The 17,620-nt window shown below is 41.6% G+C and overlaps 1 protein-coding gene across 4 annotated transcripts; it reads left to right on the plus strand.

Moving 5' to 3' along the window:
* Window positions 1-1,288: 1,288 nt before the first annotated feature.
* HMCES (5-hydroxymethylcytosine binding, ES cell specific) lies at window positions 1,289-17,313 on the plus strand. Of its 4 annotated transcripts, XM_074198409.1 has the most exons (8): window positions 1,289-1,443; window positions 1,475-1,503; window positions 2,251-2,438; window positions 5,915-6,058; window positions 8,569-8,688; window positions 11,556-11,722; window positions 12,437-12,623; window positions 16,069-17,313. In XM_074198409.1, exons 3-8 carry the CDS (start codon window positions 2,256-2,258, stop codon window positions 16,258-16,260), a joined length of 993 nt encoding a protein of 330 aa, XP_074054510.1. In that variant the 5' UTR covers window positions 1,289-1,443; window positions 1,475-1,503; window positions 2,251-2,255; the 3' UTR covers window positions 16,261-17,313. The 4 variants fall into 4 exon arrangements, with proteins under 4 accessions (XP_074054510.1, XP_074054511.1, XP_074054513.1 ...); XM_074198410.1 differs by having other exon boundaries at window positions 1,352-1,649; XM_074198412.1 differs by lacking the exons at window positions 1,289-1,443; window positions 1,475-1,503 and adding an exon at window positions 1,716-1,770.
* The last annotated feature ends 307 nt before the right edge of the window (window positions 17,314-17,620 follow it).

Here is a 17,620-nt window from a genome sequence, read left to right on the forward strand (position 1 = left end):
TTCATTGCTCCTACATTTTTCTTCTGCGGACAAGCATAATTGTCTCATTTGTTTTCTGGAAGACTCAAACCAGAAGACATGTATGTTACTGATAAACTTTTTCCAGGCCAGACATTTCTGTCAGCTAATCCTCATGTGGTATGATCATGAGGCTCTTCATCATGGTCATCTTCCTCCAGATGTTCTTTGTCAATGTCTTTCTTAAAATGTGACACCTGAACACAATACTCCAGCTATGGTCTGGCCAGGGCAAAGAAAAGCTATCCCCTCCCTAGGCCTGTACTCTCACTTTTTTCAGCTCAGACTTGAGATATTTACTGGTGTCTTGTATTCTCTGATTGTTGCACTGAGAAATGCTGTTCTTTATTCAGGTTTTTGCAAGGCAATGGGGTTAAGTGGCTTGCTCAAGGTCACACAGCTAGGTAATTATTAAGCATCTGAGGCTGGATTTGAACGATAATTCTCCTGACTCCAGGGCTGGTGCTCTGTCTGCTACACCACCTAGTAGTCCCTCTGTTGTACTCTCAATGAAGAAATTCCCCTTTTCCAGTGTGGATAGTGAACTATTCGGTTTTAGCAACAGGTAATTTCATTCTTCAAGCATCATGCTAGATACTCGGATTCACTAACACGCCCAGGGACATAGAACTGGTGTGTAGCAAGCCAAACTTCAGGCAGGCTCTACCTATCCCTCAGTTGCTGTTTCCTAATTTTCCACTAGCTTGTTTAGCGGTCACATCACATTGTGACAGTTACTGATCTTGCTGCCACTTTAAAACCCTTGGACTTCATCAGAGGAGCTGCCATCTACCTGTGAGGTTGGTATTGTGAGACTTGAAATTTCCTCTTCAGTTTGGTTCAACTGCTGTCAAGATCTGTTTGGATTGTGATGGTCATCCCATGTTAACTTTCCCTTTCAGCTTTGAGTCATCTGAAAAATCTGGTAAGGATGTAATTTCTGCCTTTATCCGGGTAATTAATAAAAATGTTAACTAGAACAGTCAAACAACTGTCCCTGGGCCACTTCACTAGCTACCCTACTATTTGAATTCTAATTATTAATAAGTACGTGACGTTCACTAATTCAGCTAGCTCCAAATTTCCTTAAGCACTCTATAGGGTACGTCTCCAAATGCCATTTGAGGTGGGTAAGGGAGCAGCCGCGGGTGCCCGGCGGGTCAAGGTCGGGGCCGCCCAAGGGCCCCGCAGCCACGGCCAGCAGCCCGGCCAAGGCCGGGCCGGCGTTACTATGGTTACCGCGCTCCAGCGCTTCCCAGCATCCTTTTCATCTCCGGGCGGGGGAGCGGGAGCCTCGCTCTGGAGCAGTCGGGCCTGGGGCCGAGGCTTCCCCAGTCAGGGGCCGCCGGGGCTCGGGACCAGCCGGGGAACTCACCCGCCGAGGGCGGCCCGGACGGGGGACCCACCCGCCGAGGGCGGCCCGGACGGGGGACCCACCCGCCCAGGGCGGCCCGGCCGGGGGACCCACCTGCCGAGGGCGGCCCGGTAAACGGGGAGGGCGCGGCCTGGGGGGAGGCGCCCGCCCCTCCCCCACTCTTCCCTTTCCTCCTCCCCTCCCCCTCCCCTCGGGCTAGGCCACAGGGCGCGACTGCGCAGTGAAGCGGAGAGGAACGTGACCGGGGGAGGCGGAGGCACGTGACCGGGTGGGGGAGGGGCGGGCTGTGCGTGGGAGGAGGGCGGGGGAGGGGAGCCGAGCGGCCCCGCGCCTGCGCCGAGAGCGAGGCCGCGGCCCAGCGCGGGGGCGGCTGCGAGGTGCGGGGCTGGGCCGTGGGGGAGGGGCGGAGCGGGGCGGGGCCGCGCGCTTATTAAGCGCCTGCTGTGTGCCGCTGCCCTGGGCCAGCCCGCGTCACAGAGGACGCCGCGAGGCCGGTCCGGAGCAGAACTCGAACTCGAGGCCGGCTGCGTCTGGGGTAGAAAGGGGAGGGGGGGGCTGCAAGGAAGACCTGGCCCCAGCGACCCGGATGTGGGAGAGCTGCATGGGGGCACCTTGCGGGGCGCAGCGGGGGGCACGAGGCCGAGTGTTGGGGGCAGGGCCGGGCGGGCCGTTCGTGCCGCCCCGGGGCCGCATTCAGGGAGGCTGTTGGGCTCCGAGGGCCCAGAAGCAGCATGTCCAGAAGAGCCACGGGCAGGGGCCGAGGCCTGAGCAGAAACTGGCGCGTGCCCCCGGGCATGGGTGCCCCCGGGCGGCGTGCCCAGGAGGGAGGGCCTGACTCCCTGCTCTTTGTTCTAAAGGGACAATGTGCGGCCGCACGTCCTGCCACCTGCCCGCGGACACCATCCGGAGGGCCTGCAGGTACCTGGACAGCTATGGGCACGAACAGCTGCCCGAGTGGAAGGACGAGGACAAGTACTACCCGTCCTACAACAAGAGCCCGCAGTCCAACAGCCCCGTGCTCCTGTCCCGGCTGCACTTCGAGAAGGTAACACCCCAGGCTGCCCCTGCGCCGGGCCTCGGGCCCCGTTGGCATCACAAACCCGACCCCAAACGCAGCTGCCAGCCGCGAAGCGCCTGGTGTGGGTCAGCCCGTGTAGCCCAGCTCGCACGGCAGCCGCGGCTACTCTTCTAGGTAGCTGTTGTGAAAGTTCCGCTCAAACAACAGACAACGCCTGTTGGCCATTTTTGTGACAGCTCTGGACTTCATTGACTTGAAGCATTGAGTAAATCCACTTGGGATTGCATTTTGGATAGCCCTGTGCTAGATTAAAATAGGCAAATCGAGTCCAGCCCTCCAAAGTGTAGTTGTATTATTTGTGGTTCTAGTAACAATCTCCCTACGTTGTTTCCTACGCCAGTTAAGAATTGTTTGATATTTGTCATAGCCCCTTAGGGATGTTTTTGTGTGTACACTGTAATACAGCAACCTTCAAGAAGAGAAATGAAAAGTTATTATTCTGTGCCTCATGATGAATACCTGTGTTTGAAAAAAAAGAAAAATTATGATTTGTTTTCTTTCTGTTTCTAAAGAATACTACTCTTATTTGAATAGTGCTGCAGAATAATTTAACTTGATCAATTTAATTCAGAAATCATTTTAGTAAGGCCATTTAAAAAGTTGAAACGTTTTAACTTGAATAATAGTGGGACTTTACCTTGTAGAATTATTCTACAAGGTAAAGTCCCACCATGATTTTTTCTGCCAGGACAGATGACCCTTGGTTACAACCACTTACATACTGCTTGCTTCCTACACTTAGGTGTTTTCTTCACCACTTGCTTTTTCAATGAGTACCAGGGGGCAACCTTGGCAAGAATCATAAAGCAAGCTGTTTGACAGAAGCCTGAGGCATGGGGGTTGCAGACAATAAGAACAAGTCAGCCTGCTTTGTGGGAGTATTTTCAGGTCTTTTCTTTTTCAGGCCACCTGTCTGAGCCACCTATTCCACCTTTCTCTCAATTACTTCCCAGATTGCCTCAGGCAAAGGATAGAATCCAGAGTAATTATTGTATTGGGCTATTTGAATTGATTGATGTGTTCTCAGGTCCCAACCAAAGGACATTGTCATTGTCCCACTTTTTTTTTTTTTAGTTTTTTAGTGTTTTTTTTTGCAAGGCAAATGAAGTTAAGTGGCTTGCCCAAGGCCGCAGAGCTAGGCAATTATTAAGTGTCTGAGGTCAGGATTTGAACTCAGGTCCTCCTGACTCCAGGGCCACTGCTCTATCTACTGTGCCACCTAGCCACCCCCAGACATTGTCATTGTCATTCTCTCTCTTTTCTAGGTCACAAAGGGAATGTCATAAAGAATTGATTGCTTTTGATATTTGCACTTTAATTTTTACTGTTAAAAAAAAACAGGTTCGCAAAACTTGGAGCAAAATTTAAGAAATGTCAGTGATTCGGTAGCCCAGAGCAGTAGGGGAGACACAGATTGTAGTATTTGCATTTGAAACCCCTGTATTTGAAATCAGTTCCTCTTTCATTTACCTGCCTCACTGTTCACACAGCTGTTTATGGCATGTGCTGAAAGGGGAAGTGAGAAAAGAGGACTGATGGAAAAGGTATTGTCAGTGTTTGTACTTTAGTTTTCGGAGTAACTAACTTGATGCTGCTGTTTTTCATTCAGTATCCCCATGAGATGACTGCCTTAATAATCAAAACTTAGATTAGACCAGTGTAATTTTAGAAAGAAGCAAAAGTTCATGATGTACTCTGGGCATGGCTCTAGAATAAATTAACAGATTCTTGTAATATTTTAGTTGTTTCAGAGAAATATTTTAGTCTTGCAAATGCAAAGTCATTGTAATTTGACATTGTGTAACCAGGGCTATTTCATTAGAAAAATAATTCTGTGTTTAAGATATGAAAAGGAAGAAGCAGAAATGTCTACCACTTGTATGATCTGGGCGAATCACTTAAGATACTAGTGACTCCTCAAGTACCCAAAGCTACCAAAAGTGTATATAAGTGGAGGATGGGAAAAAAACAAACCTTCCTGGTTGTTCCTTAGACTGATACAATCTCAGATCCAATTTAAAAAGAAAAGAAATGAATTTCTTAAAAGAACAAAGTGAAATTTACCGTTGTGAGTCTTAAGTTTTGGAAATCCTTTATCATTTTTCTTTCTTTTTTTTGTGATGTGGGGCAATGAGATTAAGTGACTCTTGCCCAAGGTCACAATCTAGTAACTATCTAGTATCTGAGGCTGGATTTGAGCTCAGGTCCCCCTCACTCCAGAGCTGGTGCTCTATCTACTGTACCATGTAACTGCCCCTTTTTTATCATTTTTTGAAGGATGACTAAAATAATCCTTGATTTATAGTAAGTTTATTGAATTTTCTTCTTCCTAAACTCTTATCTGTCATTAAATATTTTTCTTCTTTTCCATTGCTCTTGGAAACAAGCTTCTTCCTAATGGAATAGACAAAACTCTGGTCCAGGCACTTATCACCTCTTATTTAGATTACTGCAGCAGTCTTTTTGTTTTTATTTTTTTTTTGCAAGGCAAATGGGGTTAAGTGGCTTGCCCAAGGCCACACAGCTAGGCAATTATTATTAAGTGTCTGAGGTCACATTTGAACCCAGCTACTCCTGACTCCAAGGCCAGTGCTCTATCCACTGCACCACCTAGCCGCCCCTATTGCAGCACTCTTAAGTACTTTTCCCTGCTTCTACTTTTTCCTGTTCCTGTCCAGTCTGCACACTGTCAGATTCATTTTCCTAAAATATTTTTACTCCCTCCCAATTACAACAGGCTAAACACCTTACTTTGCCCTTTAGAAACTGATTTTCTACCTATATTTTAATCTTTATTTTCTACTTTATCCCCTTATCAGTTTCTGCTGTCATCACACTGATGCCATTTTTTTCATTCAGGTTTTTGTATGTGCTGTTTCCTCTACCTGGAACCCCCCCCCCCCCACCCTTAAGTCTTTTTTGCAATTTAAGTCAGCCCAGAAAGGACCTCCAACATGGACCAATCTCAGTCCTTGCTGATTACCTCTTCTTTGAATTCCTATAGCAGTTATCTTCCACACCACTCATATAGCATATTCTGCTTTGCTTTGTTATTTGTGGGGGTAAAAACTATTCTTTTGTGTTGTAGATCATCTGTTACTTGTCCTAAAACATCCTAAGCACTCAGTAAATGCTTTTTGATATTAATTGTGAGAAAAGTATCTTTCCTAAAATTACCCAATAGTTTATCCCAGTTTTGGTAAATCATTTTTTTCTTGCAAGCTGAATCTTTTAGTTCTGAAAATTTTCCTGTACCCCTTTGTGTTCAAGTTGATTACAGGACTATGAAACAAAAAGTATCCATAGCCAGTTTAATTTTCCAGAGTTATATTGCATATTGTGGCAGTCAGGTAAAAGGATAAATTGCATGTGAGCCTCTTTTTGCTCCTCTAAGTCAAGTTGCTGCCCCTTTGATCCAGCTACATTTTTATTTTTGATAACAGGATGCTGACCCTTGTGATCGGATAATTGCTTCCATGCGCTGGGGCTTGATCCCATCTTGGGTCAGAGAATCTGATGCTTCCAAGATGCAGTTCAATACTAGCAACTGTCGAAGTGAAACCATGATGGAGAGACGGTCCTATAAGGTGAGTATACCTCGACTAGGATAGGGGAAAATCTGTCTTATCTTTGTTCCTTCAGAAACCATCTGTGATATCTGTATGCCCAAGAAAATTAAGGATTCATCTTTCAAGGGCTACAGTTATTATCCTTTTTTGATTGTAAAACAGTATTTTCCATTCTTTTCATTAACAAAATCCTTCACATGTTATCATAAACCAGGTCCTTTCCTGCCTAATCTATTGCAGAGGTCACTTCTGCTGGACTTCAGTCCTTATTTCCTTTTCCCTCCTCTTATCCTATCCCCTTACTGCTCTAGTATTAGAATCAACTGCTTGAATCACTTTGTATACCATCTGTTTGATCCACCATATTGTCTAAGTGACCTCATTATTAAATTTTTTCAGAAACTTATTCCCTTCCCCTGACTTCTCTAACTCCACTAGATGTGTCATACCAATTCACAACATTGAAAAATGTTGTGAAGTACCATCCTGAAAAAATAGGAGCCAATATTTGTTATTGTAACAGAATAGGCATTTTAATATTTTTGAACTTTAAAAAACCTCTTGAAGCAAAATTATTGTGTATTTGAACAAGTTTCTCAAGGGAGATACTGCTGTTTGAAATCACTTTGTGCCAATTATATTGGGCAGAAATAAGGAATTGTGAAGTAGTGTATTGGTTAGAGAATCAGAGATTTGTGGATATCAGTCTTTGTAAGGGAGAGAAAGCTATCCAGAGGTATCACATATTAAACAAAGATACTTCTGAAATCTAGTTAAGTTAATAAAATGAGATCATTGACTTAGAAGGAAATGGATTTGAAATTATGTGAAAAAAGAAACCTAGAAGACCTAGAAGATTCTTCTGCCAGGCACATACTCCAAGGATATTAGTAACAAAAAGAAAGACCCTATATATACCAAATATCTTAGCAGAATTTTTTTATTGTTTTTGTCAAGCAGTGGGGTTAAGTGACTTGTTCAAGGTCAAACAACTAGGTAATTATTAAGTGTCTGAGCTTGGATTTGAACTCATATTCTCCTGACTCCAGAGCTGGTGCTTTATTCACTGCTCTATTAGCTGCCCTGTACCAGAATTTTTAATTGAAGCAAAGACTTATAAGTAAAATAAATGCCCATAATTTGGAGAAAGGCTAAACAAATAGTAGCAAATGATCTTATTGGAATATTACTGTACTGGAAGAAATGATGAATTTGGAGAATCATGAATAGACACATGTGAACTGATCAAAAGAAGAAGCCCCAGAAAAAAATATACAAAATGACTGCAGCAATGTAAATGGTTAGAATGACATCAGTGTAATGGAAACTGCAACTTAGCCCCAAAGGGGAATCTTTTGAAGACTTCTCCCCCTGCTTCATTGCAGAGGTGAGGGACCTTGAATAAGAGATACTGCAGGGGTGGCTAGGTGGTGCAGTGGATAAAGCACCGGCCCTGGAGTCAGGAGTACCTGGGTTCAAATCCAGTCTCAGACACTTAATAATTGCCTAGCTCTGTGGCCTTGGGCAAGCCACTTAACCCCATTTGCCTTGTAAAAAAAAAAAAAACCTAAAAAAAAAGAGATACTGCATATCAAGTTAGATTTTTGTGATATATTGTTTAATAGTATGATGCTTTTTTTTGTCATTTTTTTTGCAAGGTAATAGGGTTAAGTGACTTGCCCAAGGTCACACAGTGAAGTAATAAATGTTGGAGGCTGAATTTGAACTCAGATTCTTCTGACTCCAGCCTGTGCTCTCTATTCACTGCACCACCTAGCTGCCCTCTTTCTTTTTCTTTTACAAATTTCTTATTGAAAAGAAAGGCTATATGAGAAGGGAAAGTTGTGGGATGATGCAAATAGTGGAAAATATAAATGATTAAAAATGACACCAAATAAACACGTATTTTTTTTAAAGTCGTAGAACTGATGAAGTGAATAAAAAAAAGAATCTCCATTCTGCTAGGTGATAGCAATATGTAATCCTTGAGAGTTGGAGTTCAAGAACAATAGTCCTTCAGTGTATTTAGAAACACAAAGGTGGGAAGGAAACAAAGTTATGTCTTTAAGGTTAAAAGCCTAGACCTTCTTGTTGCACTATCTGATTGAAAGGATATTCTTTCTAAAGGACCCGATTCAATGAATTTACTGCAGCAGTATTAACCATAATGTATCAGTTCCGCTGAACTTGTGCTCTGCTCTACAGCTTCTGTTCTGTAGCTTCATATTGCATGGAAGAGGAGGGATCTTGAGGTAATGAAAATGTCATTCTATTCTTCTGTCCCAATAAATAACAAAAATAGTTTGTTAGTGGGATATCAAAATGAAATGATAAGTCTTGGGATTCTTTTGTTTCAAGGAACAAAGGATTTATTTTAATTGGTGTAATAAAATTTGGTAGACTCTACAGTATCAGTTCTTTCTTCCCTGGATCAGTAATCATTCTTCACTTGTAGGTAGATGTGTTTCTCTTTTCTGATATAACAACAACTTTGACATGTAATATGTTTTATCTTGATTTTCTCTCAGGTGCCTCTGGAAAAGGGCAGACGGTGTGTGATATTGGCAGATGGCTTTTTTGAGTGGCAACAATTTCGGGGAGAAAAGCAGCCTTATTTCATCTACTTTCCCCAAATCAAGACAGAAAAGGTATACTCGTTAGGAAACATCAAGTAACTGTTATTAATATGGAATAGTACACTTATTCTAGGTACCAGAAGCAAGTTAATAAAAGAAAGACATTTTTCTTTTTCTAGTGCTTACCTTCTAAGACAAATGCATTAGTAATGACTTACATAGCATAATTTATTTTATTTTTACTATGAATGTACCAAGTTCAACAAATGTGAACATTTTAGTGTGCAAAGGATAGAAAAGTTTTTGATACATAGTTTAGGTTTAAGTTTCTGTTAAATTCCCATGATAGTAGCACAATTGCCTTACACTCTGTTTCCTTATAAAAGTGCCCCCCTCTTTTGTATATTTGTTAATGATTTATTGATGCCTTTTCCTTTCTTTTATTTTTCTTTATTATCACTATCCATCAGCTTCTCCCCCCATATCTTCCTTCCCCTCATCATAGAAGCCCTTCCTCAAACCAGTCAAATAAAAGAAATCAACCTGTAGACCAGGTCTGAAAATGTGCATCTCATTGGCACTTTTTAGTCCATTCTGACGAGAGATGGGAAGAACTTTGTCATTAGTCTTTTAACATGGTAGACTATTTAGTTTTTGCAAGGCAGTGGGGTTAAATGGCCTGCCCAAGGCCACACAGCTAGGTAATTATTAAATGTCTGAGGCTGGATTTGAACTTAGGTACTTCTGACTCCAGGGATTGAGAACAGACTTACAAGCTGACAATGCTTAATTTTTTTTTTTAAGGTTTTTTCAAGGCAGTAGGGTTAAGTGACTTGCCCCAGGCCACACAGCTAGGTAATTATTAAGTGTCTGAGGCCAGTCTTGAACTCAGGTACTCCTCACTCCAGGGCCAGTGCTCTATCTGCTGTGCCACCTAGCTGCCCCCTAATTTCTTTTTTGAAGTGTTAAGTTTCATATCACTACGTTTAGTTTACTTTCATTAGCTTTTGGGAGCATTTCCTTCTTTCAGGTGGTATCATTCTCTGTTTTGGATTAACATTTGTTGGGGGGGGAGTCTGCTGCCCTCACTCTCTGTAGCTCTGTTATAACCTAACTATACATTGCTATGATGAATATCTCCAAAGCTCTCTTGGAATCTTTTTTCTGTTATTGACTGGTTTTTTCCCTTTGGACTTTAAATGGTACTTTATATTTTATGAATTTCTTGCCTGTATATTATTATTATTTAAATTTTTTAATTTTTTTTAGGTTTTTGCAGGGCAAATGGGGTTAAGTGGCTTGCCCAAGGCCACACGGCTAGGTAATTATTAAGTGTCTAAGACCGGATTTGAACCCAGGTACTCCTGACTCCAGGTCCAGTGCTTTATCCACTGCGCCACCTAGCTGCCCCATTTCCTGTATATTATTTGAACATTTTGTCCTTCTCTTTGTATCTCCCCCATTGGTTAGCACAATACTCTACACATAGTAGGTATTTGATAAATGTTTGCTGAATTGAATCTGGCATTTCACATTATGGCCTCTGTTCAGTAAGTGTTTGAGTACTTGTCTCCATGTAATATGTCAGCAGACAAAAGCTATTTAATGTCATATTATAGTTAACTGTGCTTGAGAGTTTGCAGCTTGCTTATATACTTTAAGTCATTGCCAGCAGTGGGACTAAGATTTTGAGTTATATTTTCTTACTTCAGTGTTTTATTACTAGACTTGCTATCAGCATTTTGAATTTTTTCTATTTGCCACACATAGAATCACTGGTGCACTTATGTTACACCTATAGTTTCAAGGGATGATTAACTCATAAAGGTGCAAATGAAATCATTGACCCTTAAAATAGTTGATAATTTTTCCCAGAATCATCCTTGTATTCAGAAGCGCTACCATGTTAATTGAAAAATATTCTTTAGGACCTTGTGTTTAAGAATACTCAGAGAGTGGAAGAAAAATTAATTCTAAACAGTGCCCAATTATCATGTAATCCCCTCCGTATCTTTTCTTTACAGGCTATAGTCTTTGTTTCTCTTTGGGTCAATTGTTGTATAGGATAATTACATCGAAAATAATAAGAGTCTGGAGTCATTTGGGCTTATTCCTGTCACTGCCACATATTTCTTCAGACTTTAAGGGACCATCCCTTTTATTCCATCTTCCTTAACTGAAAACTTGGTGATGCCCAGCTGGAGAAATGTTGAGCTTATTTCCTCTTCCAAATCAGGACCAGCGCTGTTGGACACCACTTGGGGAGCCACTGTCCTTGCCCTTCCCAGACTTCCTAAGGTCCCCATTGTCCTCCAGGCACTGAATATCTGAATACTGAAACCTATGCCAGAGGTGTCCCAGAGCCCCTCTCTTCTCTGATCCTTGAGCACATTCACTACTTGCTGCCATTGCTTCTCAGGATCTTCTGGACCTTACCATCTGTTTTTCTACTTTACCTTTTGAACCACGTGGCCTTTGCATTGGCCATGAAATGAACTCTCCTCTATGTGTTGTCTCCCCCCTCCCCCAATTTGTCTCCATTCCTTGAGAGCAAGGATAGTCTTACTTTTCTGTTTGTATTACTGTGATGTCTGTTATATATATTAAGTGATTAATAAATGCTATTACATTCTCTTGTCCTCAATACATATTTATTAAATGGGTACATATAAATATGGCAAGTGTAATAAGTTTTCTACATTTCTAATCCTGATAAGAATAAATAGCCAGGGCTTTTAATTCCAAATATGATTTCCTTCTAGGTATTTTTCTTCTTATTATTATTACTAGTTATTATTCATGGAATAAAAGAATATCAATGGTAAATAACACATGGGTTGAATTCCTTCTAGAATGTTTCTTTTGTTTTGTTTTGGAGAAAATACTCCATGGGCAGAAAGAAAGTGTATGATTCTGGGATCTATGTCTTTTGTTTCCAGTCATTCTTCAGCCGTTCAGTAGATGAGGAAGTCTGGGATGACTGGAGGCTGCTCACAATGGCGGGGATCTTTGACCGCTGGGAGCCTCCAAATGGAGGCGAGCCAATCTACTCTTACACCGTCATCACAGTGGACTCCTGCAAAGTCTTAAGTGACATTCACCACAGGCAAGTGAGGAGGCCCAGGAAAGCATCTTCCAGTGGAGACCAAAATATCAGGGGTTTTTTTTCTTCCTCTAGACACAAGATTGATCATCTAAATTTTTTCTGTTTCTTCTAAAGGGTTACAGAATAAGAAAAAGGATGTTGAACTGGGAGTTGGTTTGGAGATCTAGTCCCGATTTTCATCATTGATGCATTTATGACATTGGACAATCTCTTTTCCTTTCTCTGATTCATTTTTACTTTTCATATAAAATAAGGAGACTGGATCTTTTTGTGGTTATTAAGGCCTATTCTTGATAATTAATAAGCAAGTTAATTCTCTGACTTCTATTTAGTACAAGCACAAATTGTCTACCTGAGCCTACTTTACAAACACATTGGTTTTCCATCATACTCTTTTGAGTTGGCTATTACTGTATCCATATTGTCCATGCCATTAGACTTTGTCATAGGCAGGTATCAGAACGTTGTTTCTATTAAATCTCCAGGCTGAATTCCTGTCTTATGCTGAATTTGGAATTGTAACACAATAGAGTTATTCAAAGACTCCTGGTTACTTCCCAGGGTCCATGACAACTGGAACAAGGAAGGCTGACGATTGAGGGGCTTGAATGGGACCCTTCGTTGTTTTCTTTCCCTTGTAATGTTTGAGTAGTTCTTTTCAAAGATTACAGTGTCCCATCTCCCTCTCTCTTTACCATTTGCTGTTCTGACTAGGATGCCTGCTTTACTGGACGGTGAGGAAGCAGTTGCTAAATGGTTGGATTTTGGTGAGGTTCCAATTCAGGAAGCTCTGAAGGTGATTCACCCTGTAGAGAACATTACGCTCCATCCAGTTTCTACTGTTGTGAATAACTCCTTGAACAATACACCCCAGTGTCTTGAACCTGTTGAGATTGAGGAGGTAAGAGTGTCAGGAAGGCATGTAAGGGCTGGGTGTCCAAGTGACTTTCACTTATGTTCTTTTTCTCTGTAGGCTCCTTAGCCTTCTAATCACCTAAAATTATTATATTACATCTGTGATTGGCTTAGTCCCCTTGTGGGTAGAGGCAAGGAAAGACAGTTCAGTTCATATTACTCTATCTCTGAAGATTAATGAGATGACCTCGAGCTAATGAAATTCAGTAAGAGGTCCCAAGGGGGAATGTTACATCACAACAGGCATCCAGGGATGCTCAGGGAGAGCATCCCAGGAGTAAGACATTGGTCCTGGGTACAAAAGCAGGAGAAAAATGGTCACTTGTCTCTAATGTTAAATGTGGTAACTGACCTTTTGGGGGAATTATAGGGGTGCAGTTGTTTAGGAGTTTAAAATGAGTTGAATTTTACCACCAGAGGAATTTTTGTGTACCTTTTTGTCCACCTCCTAGCCTACCAGTCAATGATCCTCCCTTTTTTCTTTTTAGTTCCTCTTCTGAATAAACATCTGCAGACTTGTTACTTGACTTTATTCCCAAGATGCCTAAAAATTCTTAAGCTTTTTAATAAAAAGAAATCACTGGGGCGGCTAGGTGGCATAGTAGATAAAGCGCCAGCCTTAGAGTCAGGAGTACCTGGGTTCAAATCCCGTCTCAGACACTTAATAATAACCTAGTTGTGTGTCCTTGGGCAAGCCCTTAACCTCATTGCCTTAAAAAATCTAAAAAAAAAAACAAAACACTATCAAAAAGGCTAAATTATTAGTAAAAAATGTTTTATTTGTGTTAGTTAAGCACCCTATGGATACCATACAGCAGTATTCATTCTAGTTAGTAGTTAGTCAACACAGTGAATTCAATAAACCCCTGTTCTCTCCCAGTTGCTGTTTTAGGTACTGAGGAAAGAAGACAAAAGTGAAATGAGACTCAGTCTTGAGGAGTTTCATTTCAAGAACTTCACTGTTAACCGAAGATAACATTGGATTATATTTATTTAATGTTTTTGAATCAAGCCTTTTAATTGTCTTTTTAGGCTCAAAAAAAAGTTATTACTGTCCTGCCTCCTGATGTCTAAGTCTGCATTAAGACATTTCACAAAACATAATAGCATATTTAGCTGACCATGCAGAAAACAGAATTTATCAAAATACAGCTTGAGTATAGAACATCATAGTTTAGTCTTTGGGTCTGCATGATCTATTGATGTTGGATTTGTGGCTTGAGAAAAGGAAAATATAACATAGAACAATTATGGAAAAATTGAAGAGAAATCATCTTAAAGAAAATAGGAAGAGTAGATGCTTCTAACTACTTTAAAGATTCTGAATCTAACTCTTTTTCCTGGCAGCAAAGGCAAAAAGTAAAACGTCTAACACGGTTTTTATTTGCTGATAAAATAAAATGTCTAAATTTGTCTTAAAAACAACTGTTTTAGGGGCGGCTAGATAGAGCACCAGCCCTGGAGTCAAAGAGTACCTGAGTTCAAATCCAGCCTCAGACACTTAATAATTACCTAGCTGTGTGGTCTTGGGCAAGCCACTTAATCCCATTGCCTTGCAAAAACCTAAAAACAAACAAAAAAAAAACCTTTTTTCCCTGAAACTAACCTCAAGCAGGATTATAGTATATTAGTTATTGTTCAAGAGACGTTTCTTTTTGAAGGAAAAAGCTATACTATTCATATGGTTCTTATGAATTCTCTGAAAAGGAAAAGTACCTAATATTAAATTGAAATGCATTGAAGGTATTTAGAGGTGTGAGGAAGAAGATTTTATTAGTTGATATATAACTATATAACATCTTTAAAAGCATTTATTCCAGTTGTGGCTAGGTGGCGCAGTGGATAAAGCACTGGCCCTGGAGTCAGGAGTACTTGGGTTCAAATCCGCTCTCAGACACTTAATAATTACCTAGCTTGTGTGGCCTTGGGCAAGCCACTTAACCACATTGCCTTTCAAAAACCTGAAAAAAAAAAAAGCATTTGTTCCTCTGATTTAGTTTAGTTCTCAGAATAGCTCTGGAGTAATAGTACAAATACTCCTTTCTTACAAATGAAAGAGACAGGCTTGGGGAGGGTGATTTGTTCACCCAACCAGTCAGTGTGGCAAGACTGGAGTTTGAACCCAGGTCTTCTGACTCCCAAGTCCATTACACCATAGTGTGATAAAGTCTAAATCTTTTGATTTTTGGTAGTTCAACCTGAAGTATGAGCTAGGTACCTAAGGGTATTCTTTTCATTTTACAAAAGACAAGAACTGCAGCTGGAGTAATTACCCCAGTGTTTCTAAGCTCTAGCTTAGTGAGAAATATCTGGGGCTAGGGTTGAATGAGAGAGGTTAAGGGCTTACTCTTCAGAGCAATTTGCTAAGCTCTCAAGATAGGATACATGCAAGTAATAGAGCCCTTGCCCTCAAGGAGCTTATTTTCTAAATCTAAAGTGAGAAGACTTTACATAAGGGATAGCTGGAAAGGAGGGGAGTGGGACATGACAAGGCTACTCAGAATATCAGAGCCAAGTCACTCTCCTTCTTGGGTTAAACTTGAGTCCAAGGGGAGGAAAACTCCAGGACCCTGGGAGGTTTAAGGCAAGACCCTAGTCCCAGCCTTAGCCTTAGAGAAGCAGCAGTCCTTCCCCTCAGGACCTGGATTTCATAGTTCTGGTCCAGTTCCCCCTAGCAGGAAATTAGTCCTAATCTGGCTGATACCCTGACCCTCTCTAGGAGAATTCCTGCAACCTACTCTAGTGGCAGAGTCTGGCTAAGGTAACAAGTTTATTCAACTCAAGTAAGAGTTTTGACAGGGGAAGGGACAGTGGGTGGCAGCATGACTCCTCTTTGGGGATGGAATGGCACCAGGGATTTGACTTTAGAAAATCCAAAATGAGACTGGGACTGTTAACTCTTTTCCTGACTCTCAAGTGTTATGGATGGGAAGTGAGAGGCCAGGCTAGTCCAACCCAGCTGGTGGGAGTGTAGTTTGTTGCTGTGAGAAGAGGAAGACCCGTCCCTTGGGTCAAACTGGTTAATATGAGGATGGTGGTCTAGGAGGTCAAGTGGGAGAAATTTATGACAGAAGAGAGATCATCTGAGATTAGGTGGAAGGAACAGTTGACGCGCAATCACTGCCAGGTCCAGGTCCAGAAATCCCCAATCACCTCTGCTTGATGAACAATTGAATGAAATTATTTGGGCAGAATTTTTTTTTTTAAGTTTTTTGCAAGGCAGTGGGGTTAAGTGGTTTGCCCAAGGCCACACAGCTAGGTAATTATTAAGTGTCTGAGACTGGATCTGAACCCAGGTACTCCTGACTCCAGGGCCGGTGCTTTATCCACTACGCCACCTAGCCGCCCCTTAGAATTCTTAACTATATGGAACACAATGTGATTGTTTCAGTACTAACCTAAAAATGATGGTTTTGCTTGTTTCCTCATAGATGCCCTATGTTAGTCCTAGTCGCCGGAAGACAACACTATACTCTCTCCCAAAAGAAGAACCTGATATTTCCAAGAGATCCAGACCAACTGTACAGAAGAATCTGACCTCTTCCAAGAGAGGCAGTGCAGAATTAATGGAACGGTGGCTGAAAAAGCATGAGGCTCGCCACAAGATACCCAAGATTCAGTAAAAAAACAATTTGTAGGGAGCTTCTCTCTGTTGGCACACGATGGTGACTGAAAATCCTTTTTTTAGCTCTCCTGATTTCTAATTCTGCCCTGTCATAGTGTCCCCTCCAGGGGTTCCCCATTTGCAACTTTTGTGCCCACTTCTTCTCTCCCAGTAGTCCAGGCACTAAAAATGATTGAATTTGGTTAAGAGCTTTCTTTCTGATTGGTATTTTTGTCCCCACAACTGCAACGTACTATGTGTAGTTGTTTTAATTTAATAAGCCTGGATGGGAAAAAGACTATTGAATTGAACCCAAATTTAGCTCATGAATTGTCTTAAATTTTGTTACACTGAATGCTTAATATCTCTTTAGTGAGACCACTTGTATTTAAAAATGTTCTCCTGTTTTTCATGCTTTGGGTTTTATATTCAGCCGATTTCTTCAAGTAGTTTATGTGGATTTGACAATGTGAGCGGCACAATGAGGTTCTGAATTGTAGGTTGTCACAGTTGTGCAGCCAGTGGTGGGAGGAGCCCAGTTTGGGTTTTATATAAAACTTTGTATCTCAGGAATGTGCAGTTAGCTTTGCCAGGTTTGGAGGACCAGAACCTTTGTGTTTGTCTTGGAGGCATTAAGGTGCCTTCTCTGGGTCCAGCAGGTGCAGAGACAGTGGGGCAGGGTTCAAGGGAGAAGGGTGATTCCCAAAGAGAAGAGGGGCATCACTTATAAAGCCAGTCTCTCCTGAGACTGGGGTGTTACCCAAGGTTAGGACTCATTACTGAGGTCATCTGACAATTCAAGATTAGTTCATCCAGCTTTTTGTGAGGTGTTTGTTTGATCTTTTAGAGTCTTGTGATTTGGTCTTTTGATGATGGGTTTTTATGGTTTGGGTGTGATGTTGGAAGGGGATCTGGGAAGGAGAGGATCACTTGTCTTCCTGTTCAGCAGTGTCCCCCTCAGCCTTCAAACGACCAACCCTCTCCAAAGGGCTGAGGAATCACTCTGTCCAGTTTCCGTGTGGTTGTCAGTGATTTGGAAATAATAAAAAGAAACTCGGTGGCTCCTTGTCAAGTTTTTTTTTTAATTTTTTTATGTGTTTAGCAAATATTAATTGAAATAACTAGTCAGGACTTGGGACACCCGAGTTCATCCTAGCTGAAAATGTCAGCTGAGGATGTAAAGGCCATTGGCAAGTCACCCTTTCATTCCTCAGTTAAATTGGGAGGCAGTAGGGCCTCAGCTGTGGGCCAGAAAACCTGGGGAATACTAGAACAAAATAGGTCTCTGGGTGAAAAGAGCTGACTTTGAGCTTTTTTAAGGGAGCAATACATGTGAGCAAATAAATTTACATCAGATTTCATTGTAATCTAAATTTAAT

Source organism: Macrotis lagotis, chromosome 8 (genome assembly GCF_037893015.1).
Source record: "Macrotis lagotis isolate mMagLag1 chromosome 8, bilby.v1.9.chrom.fasta, whole genome shotgun sequence".
Classification (NCBI taxonomy): Eukaryota; Metazoa; Chordata; class Mammalia; order Peramelemorphia; family Peramelidae; genus Macrotis; species Macrotis lagotis.

What these genes read in the sequence shown, in the direction of transcription:
- HMCES (XM_074198409.1), top strand. Translation starts at nt 2,256, where the DNA reads ATGTGCGGCCGCACGTCCTGCCACCTGCCCGCGGACACCATCCGGAGG. An exon ending in CCCGGCTGCACTTCGAGAAG is followed by an intron (nt 2,439 to 5,914) that starts GTAACACCCCAG and finishes TTTTGATAACAG; the next exon opens with GATGCTGACCCTTGTGATCG. An exon ending in CCCAAATCAAGACAGAAAAG is followed by an intron (nt 8,689 to 11,555) that starts GTATACTCGTTA and finishes TTTTGTTTCCAG; the next exon opens with TCATTCTTCAGCCGTTCAGT.